The 20,180-nt window shown below is 58.9% G+C and overlaps 2 protein-coding genes across 3 annotated transcripts; both read left to right on the forward strand.

The window, feature by feature from the left end:
- Positions 1-98: 98 nt before the first annotated feature.
- LOC117645978 (kinesin-like protein K39) lies at positions 99-18,081 on the forward strand. The gene is made up of 16 exons (XM_034386576.1): positions 99-256; positions 501-641; positions 731-773; positions 862-933; positions 1,014-1,532; positions 1,624-1,736; positions 1,817-1,924; positions 12,710-12,751; positions 13,221-13,532; positions 13,602-13,742; positions 13,858-14,264; positions 14,609-14,852; positions 15,656-15,822; positions 16,415-16,529; positions 16,681-16,899; positions 17,851-18,081. The coding sequence occupies exons 2-16, from the start codon at positions 507-509 to the stop codon at positions 17,950-17,952; spliced, it is 2,739 nt and encodes a 912-aa protein (XP_034242467.1). The 5' UTR covers positions 99-256; positions 501-506; the 3' UTR covers positions 17,953-18,081.
- Positions 6,274-12,369, forward strand: LOC117647258 (carboxypeptidase A4-like). Of its 2 annotated transcripts, XM_034388960.1 has the most exons (7): positions 6,274-7,051; positions 7,490-7,681; positions 8,806-8,991; positions 9,160-9,348; positions 9,740-10,093; positions 11,414-11,594; positions 11,715-12,369. In XM_034388960.1, the coding sequence occupies exons 1-6, from the start codon at positions 6,280-6,282 to the stop codon at positions 11,584-11,586; spliced, it is 1,866 nt and encodes a 621-aa protein (XP_034244851.1). In that variant the 5' UTR covers positions 6,274-6,279; the 3' UTR covers positions 11,587-11,594; positions 11,715-12,369. The 2 variants fall into 2 exon arrangements, with proteins under 2 accessions (XP_034244851.1, XP_034244843.1); XM_034388952.1 differs by having other exon boundaries at positions 11,414-12,369.
- Positions 18,082-20,180: the final 2,099 nt, after the last annotated feature.

The raw sequence follows: 20,180 nt of genomic DNA on the forward strand, positions 1-20,180 counted from the left end.
ATTTCAAGATACTTTAATTCAATGGTACGATTGTTCACTGGAAGGGAAACAAAACCTGATCAGGCGTTATGTTGGCAACAGTCAGCTGTGCCAGTGTTTTGTTTGTTGATTTTGTCGTCTGCTCATCAGCTCAGAAGAAAATGAAATGCTTGTTTTCATTTAGTTATGGTTTATTATATTTGAAGTTTTCATGAATCCATTCTTGTATATTTTCTCATGATAGACGCTGCAGAGACCCTTATTGCTGTACCAAAAGGTGAGTTCCCAATACATGATACCATCTACGTAGAATGTATGAAGTGAGGTTACGTTCAGCTGTCAAACTTCAGAGAAATATCAGCTTTTCGCGTCTTTTGTGTAAGAGATGTAGCATTTTCTTATTTTTTGTTATAAATTTTATTCGTCTTATCTCTGATAATTTTACCCATACATTGTGAAATGACACATAGAATGGTAGGACGCCTCTGCTAATACGCCATTGTATTTTCATTCCATTTTAGATCAAAATGAAAGGAAAAGATGATGCAGAATTGGACGGTGCTGGAGGTGGCACAGGGTCTTCAAGAAAATGTTCAGGAAAAAATAGTGCTGCCATGGATTCCTCAATATCATCTTTTATTCATCAGGAGAAGTTGTGTAAGGTGAGCCAGTGTGACAATAGTTTGTTTTGATATACATTCTGCAAGCACCTAAAAGTACCACAAAATCTCTATTTGTTTTTAATTTTCAGGAGTTATATTTATCAATGGGTGTTCAACCTAAAGACATTGCTGGTATGAAGCTTTCCTATTTTATTTTTAATGCTAACTTTTGTTATTATGTGAATGCGAAAATTTTAACAATAATAATAATATTTTTTAGATACCAGTGATGATGATGTCGCAAGCATACTTGAGCAAATGAGTAGATTACATCCAAATGTACAGGAAACAGGTATGTATAATAATTTGGATGAATTGATATTTGTTTTACAGTTCTATCGGTGAAATCTCATACTGATTCTTTTTTTGTAGGGGGTGGCAGTGAACGGAATATAGAGGATATATTACGAGAAGCAGAATGCCTGCTGGATGGACAGAAAAGCCATCTTCAATCTAGATCAAAATCCAGCAGCATTAGTTCAAGAAGTGAATCTGAAGCATCAGGCACCTCCGATCAGAGGCTTCTCAATGCAACAAAGTCAGTCCATTCATCATCCTCAGGATTGAAAAGTGATGTGAAGCAAAGACAGTTTGACAGTTGCAATACAGAGCCATCTGCTTTAGCCTCCTCCTTGCTACAAAACCAACATGAAACAGTTGTCCCTCCCCATCTTGTTGGGACTCCTTTAGAAGCCACCTATAAGCGAATTTATGAACAAATAAGAAAGGAAGTGGAAGGCACTTTAAAACCCCAGCTCACGGGTGACTTCCCTGATTTGAAATTGTCATTACCCATTCCAGGGTTAGATACCCCTTCTTTTGATGTTCCTGGTTGTTTTAATTTGGAACAAGAATTCCTTGAGGAGCGCAAAAGGTGTCTGAAGTTAAAAGGTATGTGGGTTTGCTTTCTTTCTCTGCTTTAATGAAACTTTATAATGCATTGTCTTGTACATATCTAATACTTTATCTGCAAATGTTCTAGCTGATTTAGATTGGCTTAAAAAACAACATGAGAGAGAAGTTGCTGAGCTGCGTCGGCGACATGAAGGGCAACTGAATCATGTAAGAGAAGAATTAAGTACTACAACTAACCAGGTATAAGTTTATTTTACCCATAAATTTTTATCCTTATAAATCATTAAGTTTGTACTAATCTGTGGCACCGCTATTTCCAGGATCCATCAATTACTTTACTGCAGAGTGAAATTAAAGCTCAAGAACGCATTATTTCTGGATACCAAGATGAAAATGAAAAACTGTGTGCTGAACTTAAAGATATCAAGGTAAGCTAAGTTTTCATGTTACTGCTGCGTTAGAGTTTAAATAGAAGTGTGGAAAAACATGGTTATCCTTGAAAAACCAGACTAATTGGATAGAATGATTTTAGCAAATTCTGTGTAGAAACTGCTGGCATCTTTCATTATTATGTCACATGATGAATACAAACAGATTGTGGGTGGGAGTGAGAGAGAGATAGCAAAACACTTTGGGCATTTATACGTGCTGCCTGTGTGCTTGCAGAGGATGCTGCTGAAGTTGATGGCTCTCCTCAAGGCAGACATCGACAGAGTGTTCGTCTACCCCTGACACCTCTGACCCGACAAAACAAGGTTTAGATGTAATGTGTAGATTTTAACACATCCAAGTACCACCTTTATTTATTTAATTTGTTTGTTATTTTTGAAAAGACAAAACACAAAGAAAGGACGTTTTTCCTGTTCTTTTTGTTTATTATCACTTCTAGTCCAAACTTAATTTATTTGCAGATTTTTGTGGCAATTGTGATATATTTTTGAATTAGACTAAGTAGGCCTTAATTGAATGGATAGCATATATTTTCCTATCCACAGAATGACTTGCTCAAAAGCATTTTCAAATTTGCTTTGTTCGAGTTTCGGATTAAAGCACATATTTCCATTTCTGTTTCATGTTCTCGTTTTTGCTCTCTCCTCTCAACTCCCCTGCACTTTGTACTCAGAAACTCTCATACATCATATCAGGTAAACACAGCTTCTAGAAAAGGGAATGGAAAAAAGATTTTTTAGAGAGAAAATTTTGTACGTATTTTTCAAATGACTGTCTAGGCACAGTCTCTGCAGAAGAAAGCTTACTGTTCAAAATTAATAACTCAACGTAACGTACCGTTCCCCTGCAAGAATCGAAAACCGCTCACTGTGCGGTCCTTCCATGAGCGCTCGGACTCAGAGCCCACCCAGGATGGGGGGCTGGGGAAGGGAAACGGGGAAAGGGGGAAGGGGATTAGCGAACCGTCCTGCAGACTGCAAGGACTGGAGCCCAAGACGCTTGCCAAGTCGACTGAGCCGGGCTGTGCGGGCTGTGCGGGCTGGGCTGGGGTCACCAAATGTCGTCGACCGGAAACTTTAAACTTATCGGCTTTAATGATGCTGCCGGACGGGTATCAGCAGCGGAGTCTGCCCGCGGCCTGCGGCCTGGCCTGCGGGCCCCGAGCCCCCCGAGCCTTGCCTTTTCGCACGGCACTTCGGCCGGCTTTCGCGCGCTGCCACTTTTCTTTGCCGGTGGAAGCAAGCAACCTTCTGGTGGCAACCTGTCAACCGGCAGAGGCATTGGGTGTCAAACCTGTTGACGTCATCGATATCGCATTCCCCACACTGTTGACACGGCAGAGAGTTCGCCCCTTTGCGCACGCCACTGCCCGTGGGCGGCCTTGCGCACTCGCGGTCCTCCCGACGATGAAGGAACGCGACAAGGGCTAATCTGTTATTCCGATCGCCGGTTCACACATAAAGTGTGCGCGCTGGAACGGCCGCACCTGCCCACCTACCTACCCCCCCGGCCGAGCTCGCTCTACGCTCACTCTTTACCTTTACGGTGTTTGCTCAGTCTCGGCCACCACCAGCCCCTCGCCCCCCCCCCCCCCACCCCCCCCTGGCCCTGGCCTGGGACGGAGCTCCGCCTGACCTGAAGGGACCGTTAGGTGGTCCAGGTGTGTGAAAAGCAACGTGCGGTAGCGCCACAGGGGGTTAAGACCGCAAAACAGGAGGGCTCAGGGGAAGGGGGAAACTTTACGACCTCGGCATACGCACTTCCCGCAAACCGCGCGCCCGTGCCGAGTTTTAACGAGGAACTTTGGCGGGGCACCGTTTTGTTTTTGTTTCCATTGTTAGGCGTAGGTCGGGCGTCGGACTTGTCGGGTGGCCTGTCGGCCTGTCACGTGTCTGTCATCACGTGTCGCCTGCGTCCGGTCGGTCACCACACCGTCACCAACCAAGACTCGGGAATGGAATCGACCCGCTGCTCTCATTTTTTCACAAATACGCGTGAGATAACAACTTTATGAAGTCGCACCGCGTGTCAGGCGAGGAGGAGACCCGAGAAAACAAATCAATATTCTCCCCTTGTTCCACCCATCCATCCTTCTTACTTTTTTCTCGTCCAAATCCGAGACACACACGTCCGCGCCTGTGAATGAATCGGATTTAATGTCCCTGGCACCTCGCCGGCCCAATCGAGTCACCTTTATTTATGTGGGATGGCCACTTCGATCTGGTCCGATCCAATCTTAGAGTGTTAGAGTGTTATCCTGGCATGTTTTGGCACTGCTGCTTTGTAGAGCGAACTGCAGAGAGGGAGGGAGAAAGGTGGGGGAGAGGCTGAGGCAAAACCAGTTATTGTCCCCAGCCGCACCGTCTCCAGCCCAGCCACAGACACTGGTCTGTCAAATCCCGAGGCATTGCTCACGATCAGCGACTTGACAAATTGCTGGGACGCTGCGACTTGAGGCGGCATTCGTCTCCGCCATGGAGGAGGTGGAGAAGGGCCTCATCTGCAGAAGGGCCGCAGATAGATTTACTTTGAAAGCGGACAAGAAAGTCTTCGTGGAGGCGGATTGCACATCAAAAGAGTGTCCGGCGAAAAATCGCACCCCGCAGAAAAGGCATGCTGTCTCGAAGAGGGAGTACGAAACCTGGCCTACATTGGACGCAGAGCCGCCAGTCAGCCCAAACGACCGTTTTGACTAACTTTTCGGCCTGCTCTCAAACCAAGGCAGGAAATCACACTCCTTGATTTTTCAGTAAGCGGAGGAAAGGTTTCTGGATATGCGGCGGGCACTGTGAAAATGTGTTTCCATCCTGCTCCGTCCCGGGCAGCCGCTTTGGCCGGCGCTGCGAGGGCTTACCGGGGCACGTCCTTCGCCCTTTCCATTTCCCTGGCGGCGACTGCCAAGGTGAGGCGAGGCCCTGGACGTCCGGACGTTCTGGACGTTGAGGCGGAGTGGGAGCGGCGGCAGCAGCGGGGGCTTTAGGGATTGCGATTTGACGCGCGCACCGCCTCGCACGTAACGCGTGAGCCAAAAAGGACGCTCAGGACGTCACTCACAACACCCGACCTCTTGGAGACCTAGGGCCTCATGGACACCCAGGACCTCCTGGACACCCAGGACCTCCTGGACACCCAGGACCTCCTGGACACCCAGGGCCTCCTGGACACTTAGGACCTCCTGGACACCCAAAACACCGAGGCCATCTGGGACACGACCTAGACATGCAGGACGCCTAGGCCACCTAGGACACCTAGGCCACCTAAAACACCGAGGACATCCAGGACCCTCAGGACCCCGCAACATGTTGCTGCAGCTCGCCGCAAATTGCGAGTTTCGGGAGGCGTGTTGTGCGGCCAAGCCGAAGCCAAGCCGAGGCCCGGTCGGTGTATGACACCCAGTTTGTTACCAAGCGACATCATCGCGGCGGGAGAACGGACACGTAAAAGACGCAAAAGAAACGGACACTTGTGAAGACGGAGCCAACCTGTTATCGAGCGGTAAGTAGGTGTAATAACAGTTTGTCACTTGAATGGTTATTGCGGGAGGGAGGAGGCTTGCCTGGCCGTGCCTGGCTTGCCGAAGCCGTCAGGCCGTCTGGCGGCAGCTAATTAAAGATTAGGAGTCGCGAGGCCCACAGCCTGCCTGGAGCCTGGACTCCGCCTGGACCCGCTCCACGGACGATCTCCATCGGCCAGAGCAAAAGAAAACATTTGGGAGTTTGGGAGTGGGAACCCCTGCGGGCTTGGCTTGGGCCCTGCCGTGGTCGGGCACCACGTTGTCGCTAAGTCGTAGAGCCAGACCGCCCGGCCGGCCGGCCACAGTGTCATCCTTGATCCCCCCTTCCCCTCTCGTCTTATCAGAGCCAGGCGCTGGCCGGTGACGCTGCTTCGTGTTCGAATCTCGCTGGAAAGTTTGCGCATGAAAGCGCGCGCCGCCGTGCAGCCTGGAGCCGCCGACACTGCAATAGTGGCACTCCGCCCCCCGCCCCACCCCGCGCCGGGAGGCCCGGAAATTAATCTCTCGTCACCTCAAAGCGCCTCGAGGCTCTTAAGGCCCTCAAGTTGAAGGCTTGGTGGCGGCGGCGCGGCGCGGACCGCGCTCGAAGGTTAGCACATGGTTCCAAGGTCACGGCCACGTCCTGGACCTATGCTACCCTGGGAAGCTGGGAAGCCACCCGACCGGTAGCGGTGTCCCTTCATCTCGCGGGGCGGGGCGGGGCGGCGCGGCGACAGACCGGTCGGTCCCCCTCGCGGCGTGGCCACGCCGGCTGGCAAGCGAAGGCATAAAAGGATGGCGACGGCTCGGTGCGTGCCGCAGTTCGCAGTGCACAGTACGATGCGGTGCGGCGGAGCACCTTTCCGCGCGATGGTCGTGAGGGCCGCGCTCGTGCTGGCCGTGCTGGGCGCGTGCGCCTCTCGGTGCGCCTGCTCGCCCTGGAACCAGGACGACGTGGACCGCCTCCGCGCGTGGCAGGAGCGCCAGGACGAGCGCCTGCTGATGCAGCAGCGCGGCCTGGAGGAGCGGCAGCGGCTGCACGACGACCTGCTGCTGGAGCGCCTGTACCAGCAGACGGACGGCCAGCTGCACCGCGAGCGGCAGCACGACGAGCGCCAGACCGAGCGCGACGAGCGCCTCAACGACCACCAGCGTCTGCGCGACGACCTGCAGCAGGACCGCCAGACCGAGCAGTCCGAGCGCCAGGGCCACTTCCAGGACATACGCGACCAGCACCTGGACGAGCACCAGCAGCTGCACGACGAGCTGGCCTCGGACCGCGAGCGCGAGGTGGAGGACCTGCGCCGCCAGCGCGAGCAGCTCACCGACCAGACGCGCCGCGACCGCGAGCGCACCGACCGCGAGCGCGAGCGCGAACAGCAGCGCCGCGAGCGCGAGCAGCATCGCCGCGAGCAGGAGCGCGAGCAGGAGCAGCGCCGCGTCGAGCGCGAGCGCGACCTGCGCGACCAGCGCCGACGGTGGAGGCGCGACGCGGACGCCGCCAACGCCACCGCCACCGACGCCGTCAAGTCCTACGAGGGCTCGCAGCTGTGGCGGGTCCAGGCCTCGGAGGGCGACGTCGCCAACCTGCAGAGCCTCGAGACCAACGGAGGTGCGTCACTGCGTCACTGCGTCGCCACTCGACAGGCTAGGGGGCGCAGAACCACGGGGGGAGATAGTGAGGCTCAAACGGCCAAACGAAAACACGTGCACAGCGAAAGGGCAAAAGGCTGCAGCGCCGATTGTCGGCTTGCTCGCAGTGGTGGAATTGTTTCGACGTGCAACCGATACCCAAAGTTTGTGCTCTGGATTGGGGACTTGCGAATTCGCGGAGGAAAACATCAGATTTTTATGTATTGGTAGCGAGCCAAACCTGCTCTGAGTCAGACCGAAGTGCCGGCGCGTCGCGGCGTCTGCCGACGGTTTCCGCGAGACCGGGGGTGGGGAAATCTCCACCATCGGCCAGTGCATTCCTCCCTCCCAGTAACCACTACACTGTGTTTTGTGCGAGACGGTGGGCGTCGTTCCTAATGTCTGTGATGTGCCGCAGTGGCCCAGGTGTGGTACAGCAACGCCACGGTGTGGGACTTGCTGGTGGCCGCCGAGAACCAGCCCCACGTCAGCAAGCTGCTCGCCGACAACAAGCTGGCCTACACCGTGGTCATCGCGGACCTGCAGCGCGCCATCGCCGAGGAGAACCCCGCCCTGTCCGAGGAGGAGCTCGAGCTGACCGGCAGGAAGGGTGAGTCCATACAGTTTTTTCTTTTTCTTTGTTTTTCGTCGGTGGGGTGGGCGATAGCGCACAGTGGGCCAGAAGACCGACGCAGGTGGCCAAAAGTCTAGACGCGTTTTCAGCTCCAGAGTCGCTAAATGAGACTCGAACCGAACGTGTGACCCTACCAATGGATTCCTCGTTCGGAGAGCAATCCATTAGTGGGGTCACACGTTCGGTTCTTGTCCCATTTAGCGACTCTGGAGCACAAAACGCGTCTGGAGTTTTGGCCGCCTCCATGGTCATCTGGCCCACTGTGCCTTGGCGGGTGGCGGGGCCTCGGCGCGTGCGTGTTATCGCTTGCGGTGGAGCCTGTAGCAGTGTAGCAGCCTGTACCGTGCGTGTAATTAGCGATGCTGGCGGCCTGGGTCTGGCGGCGGGGAGACAGGGAGACGGCTGCCAAGCACTTTGTGTACCCACCGTATGGTATGGGCAACTTGGGCCCGCCGCGGCGCCGCCCTCTGGATGCCAGGCACAGCCAGGCACAGCCAGGCAGGCTCACAGGGCGAAGGCAAACAAAGTCGCGCGAGTGCTCGGTGCCGCACACTGATTCCGAGAGTCGTTTTCGTCGCTCTGTCTCTCTCGCACCGAAACGGGATGCCGCATGAGTGCGAGAGCGACGAAAGCGACTCTCGGAATCAGTCTGCTGGTGGCTGCTGGTGGCTGCTGGTGGCTGCGGGTGGCTGCGGGTGGCTGCTGGAGTGCTGCTCAGTGAAGGGAAGGGATGCTGGGGGGCGGGACGCGGGAATGGGCAGAAGGCAATAGTTGCCTTTTGCCGCAGTGCCCAGGCAGTGCCGCGCCAACTTTGGATTGGCGGAAACTCTTTCCGCGCGATGCCGTGGCGGCGCGGCGGTGCGGGTGGGCGGGCTTGGCCCTTGGCGCCCTTGGCTTGGCCGGGGTGCGGTCGGAGCGCCACAGGCCACTGGAGCGAGGCTTGAGGGGCATGATGCCGAATTTCGTTATACCAACTTGACCTGGGAAAAAGAGGGGAGGGGGGAAGGAGAGCCACTTCAAGAAACAATATCCCAAGTATTCCAGGAGAATGATTAATTAATAACGAAGTGGTTTTGTTTTCGTGTTGTTTTCTCTGGCAGGGCACCGCATGACGTGGCAGCACTACCACCGCGCCGCCGACATGGCGGGCTGGGTGGACTACCTCGCCAAGACTTACCCCGACACGTGCGAGGCCATGGTGATCGGCAACTCCCTGGAGGGGCGCCCCCTCAAGGTGTTGCACATCAAGGGCAAGGCCGGCAGCCCCGCCATGTGGATCGACGGAGGTGAGGGATTCGTCAAGGGCCTCGCCGAGGGCCTCGCAGGCCAGGCTGCTGGCGGCTTGCTCGCGGCACAGCGGTCGATACACGTCGCTTAGACGCCTGAACTGGCAAACATCCCTCTACTTCTAGTACCAAAAAATACAATTTCATCTCATTTCTTTTTCCCTGCAGGCATCCACGCGCGTGAGTGGATCACGTCGGCGTCCGTCTCGTACATGGTGAACGAGCTGTGCGAGAACCGCGACGCGTACAGCTCGTGGCTGGACAAGGTGGACCTGTACGTCCTGCCGCTGGCCAACCCCGACGGTTACGAGTACTCGCACCAGAGCGACCGCATGTGGCGCAAGAACAGGCGAAGGGGTGAGTGCGGACGCTGCCGGACGCGGCGACGCCTGGGCGACGCCATGCCCAGGGCCGCCCAGAGGCCAGTGCGGGCTGCGGGCGCTGCTGTGGACACTCTTTGAGCTCCGTATAGTCCTTATAATTTGACGAGTGAAACGCACGATAGTGTCGATGGATTGCCTTTCGAGCGAGGAATCTACCGACACTCTCATGGGTTGAAGTGAAGTCTCGTTTGAGGATAATGTAGCGCTCGAAGCGTGCCGAAGCGTGCCGAAGCGTGCCCTGCGTTGTGGCAGCCTGGAATGGCCCCCTGGCGGTGTGCGCGCAGGGCGGCGCTGGGTGACGATCCCAAAACGGCTGGCACTGACGCACTGACTGATGGCTGCGCACTGCGCACGTGTTGCTGCAGGCGGTGGCTGCGACGGCATCGACCTGAACCGCAACTTCGGCTACAAGTGGGGTGGCAAGGGCGCCAGCCCGCAGCCCTGCCAGGAGATCTTCCGCGGCTCGGCCGCCTTCTCGGAGCCCGAGACCAACGCCATCCAGAACTTCGTCCTGTCCAAGAAGGGCTCCCTCAAGTCGTACCTCAGCTTCCACAGCTACGGCCAGTACGTGCTGTACCCGTGGGGCTACGACCGCTTCGTGCCGCCAGACCACCAGGACCTGCAGCGCGTCGGCACCAAGATGGCCAACGCCATGCGCGCGACCAGCGGCCTGCCCTACACCGTGGGTTCCTCGGCGGCCCTGCTCTACCCCGCGTCAGGTACGGCCGACACGCCGACAGGCCCTACGGGGTTACGCCGCGCGCCCCGCGTCCTCCCCGGCGGCCGGCGCTACCCCGCGCGCGGAGCCAGCGCGCAAAGAGAGCAGGGCGAGTCTCTCGCGCGCGGGGTAGTGCCGCGCCGTTCGCTGCGGGTTAGCAGTGGCGGCGTCTTGGGTCTTGGGGCGGGATGAATGTGAAACGCCCCGCCAAAGGGGAAATGGAAAAGGAGAGAGGAGAAGGGGAAGGGGCTCGCGAAGGGGTAGCATCGCAGGGCGACGCGAGAAGCAGTAACTGGACGCGCGTCACCCGACCCGCCTGATAGAGAGAAGCCCGTTTGGCGTGGGTTCAAATCCCCGCCAGGCCGCCTCCCCGTTCCTCGTCCCATTCGTGAGCGTGAGACTTCCCTTTCACGTCTCGGATCGGGCCGGGTCGCGGTGTGATTGATATCTGCGCTCCTTTGACCGCGTCGGCAGAGACGCAGAGACGAGACGCAGAGACGAAACGCCCGGCACTGCTAGGCACTGCGTCGACGCCAAATCCACTTAGCTCCATTTTGCTTTTTGCCGGGCTTTGCTTTCGTCTTTGTCGGGACTTCGACTTCGCGACGGCCTTGCAGACCGATTCCGAGCACTGCTCTGTCTCTCTCGCACCCTGATGGGACGCCCCATGGGTGCGAGAGAGACAGACAGCTCGGAATCAGTGCGTGCTGCTGGAAGGGCTGCTACTTCGACAGGGGGCGGGGCGAGCGCCGCTGTTCGCAAGGCGATTGTTTCTCACGGCGGTAATTAATTTGGCATAACTGTGTTTGGGGGGGAGGAGGGCTGCGCGGCCCCCGCGGCTTTCCCTTCCGGGTCGCGGGGCGTCGCTGCGCTGCGTCGCCAGGCCGAGCGGCACCGCGACCCGCACCGCCCTCTTCCCCCTTCGACGCGCGCGCCGCGGGGCGCGGCGGCTCCGATAAGTGAGTTACGCACGAGGCTGCTCCGCCCCGCACCGCCCCGCCCCGCCCGGGCCGCGGCGCGCTCAAACTTCGGGGCGGCCGACAGACGGGCCGACAGACGGGCCGTCGCGGTGTCAAAAGCTACACGGGAAGGTGGCAGCGCGGCGCGGCGTTCCACGGCGGGCCACGTCCCTGACAAGGCGCCCGCAACTTTTACCCAAGTCCACTTTTTCAGCGGCGCCGTCGCAGCGGCCGCGTCGCCGGGCTTCGCTTCCCCCGCATACAAATAGGGCGGCGGGGCGGGCAGGTTAGGCGCTCGCGCGGCTCTCGCGGCTCGCAACGCAAACAGCGCCGTGCTCAACGACGTGCTCCTCTGTTTCCAGGCGGCTCGGACGACTGGGCCAAGGGCGTGGCCGGCATGAAGTACGCCTTCACCATCGAGCTCCGCGACACGGGGCGCCACGGCTTCGTCCTGCCCTCCAGCCACATCCTGAGCTCCGGCAAGGAGGTCATGGCCGCCGTGCGCACCCTGGCCCAGGAGGTGGCGCTGCTCTGAGCGAGTGGGCCTCGCCCAAGGCCTCGCCCAAGGCCTCGCCCAAGGCCTCGCCCAAGGCCTCGCCCAAGGCCTCGCCCAAGGCCTCGCCCAAGGCCTCGCCCAAGGCCTCGCCCAAGGCCTCGCCCAAGGCCTCGCCCAAGGCCTCGCCCAAGGCCTCGCCCAAGGCCTCGCCGCAGAACGCTGCCAGAACACGGCCCTTCCGCGGGGGTCTCCACGCCTCCATTCCTCCTCCTCCACCGCACCGGACGCCCGGTCCCTGGACGCACTGTCCCGGACGGTCCCGGACGGGGCGCACCTGCGGAGAATGGCGAATAGGAATCCCCGCCGAATGGACGTGTTCCTCGTCCAAGTCATCGTCGCTCACTCTGCTCGCCGCGGTTCCACGTTTAACCCGCTCGCTGGCCGGCTGCTCGCTCTGCTCGCCCTTCCGCGCGGGTGGAATGTCCGTATTGGTTTATCGCCCAATCAAAACATTCCTCGCGCCAGGGCGCCACGGGGGGCGTGGCCGGTGCGTGGCGCCGCCTCGCCTCGCCTCGCTGGCGTGGGGATTGCGGCATGGCCATGGCATGGCGCCGCGGACCGACGGACGGCACGATACCGAGCATCGGGTTACAGCTGGATTTCGTTTTAAAATGAATCTATTTTGTATGTTGTTCTGTGCTCGTTTGTACAAAAAAGTCTATAATTCTGTGGCACCGAGTTAAAGTTTGACTGAATTTCTCCTGTGAAAAACCCACCCATGACTGAATAAACGTAACTCTAAGGTTCGAGCGTTGTTTTGTGCTTGTGACGTACTTTATTTCTACCTCAAACCCATCCCGAATAAAAATGTTTTTCGTTTGCTTTCCCGTCTTGCGTCCCAATCATCCCGACCCAATCGCTCCGCGCTCCGCGAGGCGCTCCGCCACGGCGCGCCAGATTGTGGAGAGACCGAACGGCTTCCCGGAAAGAAATGCGGACTCCAATTTTCTCCTCTTTTGATTCCGGCCCGGTTCCCCGACGGTTCGCCCGACGACGAGGCCTTGACCTTAACTTTAGTGCGGACCCAAAACTTTGAGCAAATGTCTCCTTCAGTGCGTCTTTTTTATTGATGTCCTTTTTTTTTCTCCTTTTTCTGTCGCAGGAGACGCTCCGCCAGGTCGGAGACCAATCTGGAGCCAAAAAGGTAAGCGTATTTAAATAAATTGACTCCGCGGCTCGTCCTGCGTCTACTCTGGAAAGTCCTCGGACCAGCCACTAATGACTGCGACACGAAAAAGGACGACCAGGACGACCCGCCGCTCCGTCTCTCTCGCACCCGTGGGGTCGGCCCGTAAGGTGCGAGAGAGACCGCGCGCGGGCTAATGGATTACCGCTACCGGCGAAATGATTTGGCGTCCCGCTGTTGTACGCGCTGTACGCTGGGGGCTGCATGGCTATTTGTCACACGGCAACACAGCGGAGCCTCTGTGGCGCGTGTACATTACGATGGACCCTGCCTCGGACCTGTTTTTCAATTTAAAAATATGAATATATTGCAATTTATTTGCGTTTGCAAATGCTGTCAGTTTTTGCTGCATAGCTAGGGCCGCCTCACGCTATTGAAAGTGTTATTCCGAATCGTCCAACTGCAAAGGGTCCCTCTGTCGCGACAGGCGGCGGAGGCGCAGCGGCTGCGCGCCGAGGTTGCCGACGAGCTGCGGCCGGCCCTGGAGCAGGAGCTGGAGCAGGAGCTGCGGCCGCGGCTGGAGAGGGAGGTGCGGCTGCAGCTGGAGAAGGACGCGGCGCTGGAGAGGGAACGCGCGCAGGCCCGCGCCCAGGACCTGGAGCGGCAGGTCCGCGAGCTGGAGGGCATCGTGCGCAAGCGGCAGCTGCAGACGCAGTCCTCCAGCGACCTGCCCTGCTCCTCGCCGGCCAGGGAGCGCCAGCTGCAGCTGCAGGTGGAGCAGCTGCAGCGGGACCTGGACGTGCGGCGCGCCGCCGAGCGGCAGCTGCAGGAGCAGCTGCAGGCCGCGGAGCAGCGCCGCGACGAGGAGCTGCAGGGCCTGCAGCGCCAGCTGCAGGAACGCAGGGCGGCCGAGCGGCAGCTGCAGGAACAGCTGCAGGCCGCGGAGGAGCAGCTGCAGGAGCGGCACTCGGGAGCCGCCAAGGTGCAGGCCCACCTGCAGACGGTCAAGGTGAGTGCGGAGCGGTGCGGAGCGGTGCGGAGCGTGCCTCGAGGGACGCCACCCTTTTGCGGCCCCCTCCCGCCGCCTCCCACGCGCTGCTGACTGTTGCCCGTCTCTTTTCCAGGCCAAGTACGAGGACCTGGTGTCCAGCCTGGAGCAGCAGCTGGCCGCCGCGAGGCAGGAGGTGGCGGACCTCAAGGACAAGGCCCTGACCACGGTGGCCAGCTCGGCGAGCAGCGAGGCCGGGGACCCGGTGTACGAGGCGGACGAACCCCAAGCCCGGCGCGACAAGGCCGACAAGGACAAGGGCGCGCCCGGCATGGCCCCCAAACGGCGGCCTCGGCGCAGCCAGTCCGTCGGGGAGCCGTCGCCCTGCCCCACGCCCTCCAGCGGCCACCCGCCGGCCTCCACCTCGGCCTCCACCGAGATCCTGGTGATGCCGCACCAGCAGAACCGGCCCGCCGCGCCGCAGCGGCCAGACACGCACCTGCTGGCCACCATCCGCGGCCTGCAGCACGAGCTGCAGACCAAGTGAGTCGGCCGCGCACGAAGCACAAAATTTTATGAAATTATGTAAATGGAATACAGTTCGGGGAGTTTCCTCACGGCAAATTTCCATGGGAATGCGAACGATGTTTCATTGTCCCGCTCGGGGAGGGCGCCGGGGCCCCGGGCATCCTGTCGGCGGTGTAGGCCGTGGGCCACGCCATGGCCAGGCCGCGGAGGGAATTGCCCGCGGCTTGCTGCGAACACGCCCGCCAAAAGTTGAAGGTCACGCGCGTCAGCGCGTCAGCGCGGGTGGCAAGCCGTTTTAGTCGGCCGGTGACTTCTGTCTTGTCTCTGTCTGACTCATTGGCCTGTCCGGCCTGTTGCAGGGAGAAGGAGGCGGCCAAGCTCAACAGGGAGTTGTCGGACGCGCGCGCCACCAACCGGCGCCTGCAGCAGGAGCGGCAGCGCCTTCTCAACGAGCAGTCGCCGCTCCGGCCCGTCAAGGCAGCCGCCAGCACCGCCGCCGCCGCCGTGGACGCCGACATGTTGGCGGAGAACCGCGGGCTGCGTCGCGACGTGCAGCGCCTGCAGGAGGACCTCCTCAGCCTGCACACCAAGCGCGTCAACGACGTGAGTCCGGCCTCGTTAAAACCTCCCCCTCCCCCTGCCGTCCCTGCCGTCCCCATCCCCTCCGCGCGACGTCGTCACGTCGTTATCCCCCGACCCGGCCGGACTGGCGGCGAACATCGCGGCGCCACCATGCCCACCACGCCCCGCGCTTGGCGCTCGGCTCGACGAGCTGACGAGTGCACACTCCGCGCGATGCCGATTCCAAGGCCGCCGCCTCATCGCTCGGCCCAGCCAGGCCGCTCTCCGCGCCATTTTCATTTTCGTTTTCCCGTTTCGCTTCGCTCTCCTCTCTTTTCAATCCGGCGCGCTTTCCGCGTCTTCGCCTTCCTGCGGGCTGTTGTGTTGCGCAGCGCGCGGCGCGCAGCAGGAATTGCAAATAACGAGAAAGCAGTGTAGGGCATCGCGGAGGCGGGGCCGTGCGGGGGCCTCGGAGCGAGGCGCGGCGAGGCGAGGCAATGCGAGGCAGGCCTGGACGGCGGGATGGAGGATGAGGAATGTTGTGGCGCTGTGACGTTCGGGCCTCGTCCGGGGGGTAGATGTCGAGGTGCCTACCGCCGCCACGGCCCGAAAGGCGAGACGGGACCTGGCCGAGGGCCGTCGTGAGAGAGTGCCTGCCCAATAAAGGTCGTTATTTAACGGCAAGGTGTGTCGCCTCGCCCCGGCGGTGTGACGGCGTGGCGGCACTCTGGCGTCGCCGGCGGGGAGCCTAGAAGAAGCTCGAGCGACTCGGCGCGGCGTCGCGTATCGGGCTGCCGCGGCGGGGGCATGAATACGCTATGAGACTAACACTCGACTGTTTGCAGCTGACGCGGCTCCAGGCCAAGCACGAGCAGGAGCTGGAGAGCGTGGTCTGCGAGCGCGTCAACGAGCGCCTCTCCGACCGCAGCTGCGAGGGCCGCGTGGCGGAGCTGCAGGGCCAGCTGTACACGCAGCAGCTCGTCATCGCCCACCTCAAGGAGCAGCTCAAGCAGTGAGTCACTGTCTGTCTCTCTCGTACCTATGCGGGACGCCCCATGAGTGCGAAAGAGGCAGAGCGACGAAAACGACTCTCGGAATCAGTCCGCTGTAAAAACGTCAGCGCGACGTCAGCGTGACCAACCCGCCGCCCGTCACGTGATTCCTGGAGGCCGCGCTGTGGCGGGTGCTGCGGACGCTGCGGCGGTGGGCCCTCGCTAAGATCCGAAACCGCATCTCTGGACAGGGGCTTGTGCGCCGCTCTGCGCCGCTCTGCGCGGCTGCCCTTGACAAGCCCCCTCCCTCGACCGCAATGCCCCGCATGAGCGCCTGCGGTACGGGCCGTAGGCCACCGGAGCGGCCGCACGCACGGGCGTGCCCACGTTGCCTACCCCGCCGGGCGGCCGCTGCGCGCTGCGGGCGGGCAAGCCAGGGCAAGCCACGGCAAGCAGGGAGGCCGAGCCGACCCTGGTGGATCGTTCGGACCGAGTCACGCCCTGCCTTCCCCCTGGTTGCCTTTGGCTGCCTTTGGCCTGGCATGTTTGGCCCGGCACAACCGCCACCGCGCCACGGCTGTAGTTGAAGTGCCTGGCGGTTTTGTCTTGCAGCTCGGAGCACGGCGGCGAGGAGTTGGCGCTGCTGAAACGGGAGCGGGACCAACTCGAGAAGAGCGTCTCCAGCCTCAACAAGCAGGTGTCGCGACTCAAGGAGGACGCCTCCCCGGTGAGTGGCGCGGCGAGCGCGGCTAGCCTGTAGTCTCGGGTTCGAGTACCAGCACCCGCCGCGCTTTTCTCTTTTTCTTTTTTCTGACCTAGCGATTTTCCTCGCGGCGACTGACTGTTGAATGGACTATGTTTGGCTTTGCCTCCGCCAGGACGCCCGGCGCGTGGCCGCTCTGCAGGACCAGGTGGACGAACTGGAGGCGCGGCACGAGAGCCGCGAGCGCAAGCTGCAGGCCATCGTGCGCGACCTGCTGCAGCAGCGCCAGGGCCTCGACGGCCAGGGCCAGGGCCAGGGCCAGGGCCAGGGCCAGGGCCAGCACGGCGCCGAGGACGAGGCCTGCTGCTCCGCGTCGGTGCGCCTGCTGCCCCTCGTAAAAAACTTTTATTAACATTTAATAAATTTTGATAAATTCTTAATTAATTTTTTATTAGGGGCTGTGTTTTAATTAATTTTATCACGGGTGCTTATTGACTTTAATTAATTTTAACAAGTACCGTTTATAAAAGGTTTTAAATGTTGATTAAAACTTGTTAACAAAGAGGGTTTAATAAACATTTATTAGCTTTTATTATCATTTTTAATAAAGACTTTATGTAGTTAATGTTAAGTGTGATTTCCAAAGGTTTCTTTGAAAAGTCCGGTGACAAACAAGAGTGTCGAGTCATATTCATCGTTAAATCCTCTCTCGAGTAAGTAGGTGTTGCCATATGTTAAGGAACTTGGTGTTATCCCCGGCAAGATTTAATTAAGTTTAATAAAAGTCTGTCCGCCGCTAGATGGCGCTGAGGTCTACTTTAGTCCCTTAGCTCGCGGTGTTGACTCACATCGCCACATGCACTAGTCGCGCAGGCTATTCACTCTCCTCCATCGCGCTCAAGGAAGTGTGATGTTATTTTTAGACTTGCCTCTGACACACAAGTGTTGGAGAATTGGGCGGCCATGGAGAATGCCGTCTCACACTCAAATAACAGATCTCAACACTGATTATCTTACTGGTATGCAACATTTTCAGTAACGTGGGTAGGGATTTAATTAAATCATATGTGTTTTAATTAAACTACAGCTTAATTAAGCTCTAATTAGCGCTTATAAATTTAATTAAATATAATTAAAAACTTATTATTTACATATTAAAAATAATTAAATTTCATTTCAGCCTGACCTATTAATTAGTCTATTCGTGTTCATAGATAGCTCTATTCTTGGCCACTAACAAGATTTAATTAGCATTTAACAAAATTTAATTAAAGTCAACTCTAATAAAAAATTAATTAATTACAAATTAATTATTTATTAAATTTAATATGCGCCTTTTTGCCAGGGGCACAAGAACAGGGACCTGTGCTTCTACCGCGCGCAGATGGACCGCCTGCTGGACGCGCTGCGCGACCTGGAGCGCTCCAGGAGGGGCTCTTCGTCGTGAAGCCGACGCCCCGCTTTCGTTCCACGACGAGAAAACAAGCCAAACGACGACAGCTTTATTACGCGATCTGAACCGATGTCTATCTTATTTTTGTGCTTTCTGTGTCTTTCATTAGGGGAGAGAATATTAAAAGGATCTCAAACAGAAAACCGTGTTCTTAAGTATTGTGGGGAGGAGAGATTTTCTGAAAGCAGAAATACTCGAGATGCTGACCGTGGATCGGCGTGGAAGCGGCTCAGTCGCACTGTGAGATGATCTAGTTCTGTCACAAAGGACTCAAAGAGGCCCGGCCTCGGGGGGCGGGCTTAAATTAGACTCGACGCTTCTGCTTCCTCGGCCGCAGTGACCAGCGAGCCGACCGAAGCTGTATCAAGGTAAGGCAAGGGCACCAGGGGCACTCAATTCGGGCCGATCCGACCGAGAAAACAACAACAACAAAAGTCGGACGGAGCAACAGGATCACAGCTTGTCGGTCCATCCCATCCGCGGCAGCGAGGCTTGCGAGACTTGTCGCAGCTTAGCGACCATCGACCCATTTGGTTGGCGAAAAGTGGGGAAGAGGGGAGGGGGTGGGGCGGGGCCCATGGTCGGGGCGATGCGGCGAGACTACAACAAGTTGCCTCTGCTCGGCGTCTGGCTCGGCGTGGTGCTCGTTGCGGCCCGTTTCGGCCGAGATGCTTTAATGAAGTACACGGCAGAGGTCGCATCATCAACAACAACAACACGCGGCGCCGAATAAATGGATCCGACCACTAATTGGTTCGCAGCGGCCGTGCCGCATGACCACACTGAAATGAATTAGAGAGTTAATTGTTTGTTTTAAAAAGTAAATGCATCATCTGCGTGAAAAGCCATTACAACTTCTGGCAATGAAAGAAAGGTCCAGAAGTCAACTGTCCAACTTTCAAACATCTTTTCGGCCATGATCGGCCTCGCCTGGAAAATAGAAACAGGTCGTCCGTTGCGAAGAGGCGGCCCGCGTCGCGACGGCACGTGGAGGCGGACGCGCCGCCAAGCTGTCCGCGCCCCGCCCCGCCCCGCCCCGCCCCGCCCCGCCCCGCCCCGCCCCGCCCCGCCCCGCCCCGCCCCGCCCCGCCCCGCCGTCTCGATGGAGTGGTGCAGCGTGGCGGGACGGCGGCGAGTGGCGGGCGGCGCGTGGCAGAGCAGGCAGAGGGTGGCCCTCCCTCCCGGGACTCGAGGCCCCCAGGCCCCCCACTCCGAGAAGTAGGCCACGTCCAGGCCAGACGCGCGTGTTCGCGCTCCACGCTCCGCTCTGGCCGCGCGTGTGGCGCCGTGTGGCGGCAGCGCGCGGAGAAGAGAGGGCGGAGCGCGGAGCAGGTCAACAAACACAGCATCCTCATATACTCCATCGGGAAAGAAAACAAGCGCGCCTTTTCGTTCTCGCTCCGGTTGTTCCATTGCCGGCGGACCCGGGCGGGGCGGTTCATTGCGCGCACCCGAAACGCCCGCACTCACAGACACACGCCAACACACGCACACACACAGACAGGCAGGCGGGCGGCCGGCTGTCTGCAGCTTAGCCGCGCTGCTCGCTCCGTCTGGTCTTCTCTTCCCAGCAGATAACGCGCGTGACGGCCCCAGAGACGTTGCAGCGCAGCTGCGTCCATCTGTCGCTCCCTTGGCCTCCTCGAGCCGCCCGCCTTGCGCCCGCCTTGCGCCCGCCCTCCCCAGCGTGACCGTGGAAGTACGGCGCGCACCTGTAGCCCACCCCGCCCCGCCCCGCCCCGCCCCGCCCCGCCCTGAGCCTACGGCGGCCTGGCTGACTCCCTCCCCCGCGCCGTGGCGGCGGCCTAGGCCTGGGATAACCCTCTCGCAGGACACGCTGTGGGCCACGCTGTGGGCCACGCTGTGGGGGAAGCAGGTCAAGGTTCCCTCCAGCCACGCACCACGCGGCGCCACGCGGAGCCACCACGCCGCCACCCCGCCAGCCCCCTGGACCACCCCCGACCTAGCGTGCCACCCCCCGGCCACCCTAGGCAGGCGGGCGGACAGACAGGCAGGGAGGCAGGCAGGCGGACAGGCAGGCAGGCAGCGGAGACTGGCAGGCAGGCAGGCGGGCAGGCGAACAGACAGGCGGACAGGCAGGCAGGCAGGCAGGCGGCCCGAGAGTGAAAGGGCTGCGAAGCCTGACGGGCCTGGCGGGTAATCACGGCGAGCACGTGTGCCGAGGTAGCGCTGCCATTGCAGTGCCATGCAGTGCCATTGCC

This window comes from Thrips palmi, unplaced genomic scaffold (genome assembly GCF_012932325.1).
Source record: "Thrips palmi isolate BJ-2018 unplaced genomic scaffold, TpBJ-2018v1 HiC_scaffold_10, whole genome shotgun sequence".
NCBI lineage: Eukaryota > Metazoa > Arthropoda > Insecta > Thysanoptera > Thripidae > Thrips > Thrips palmi.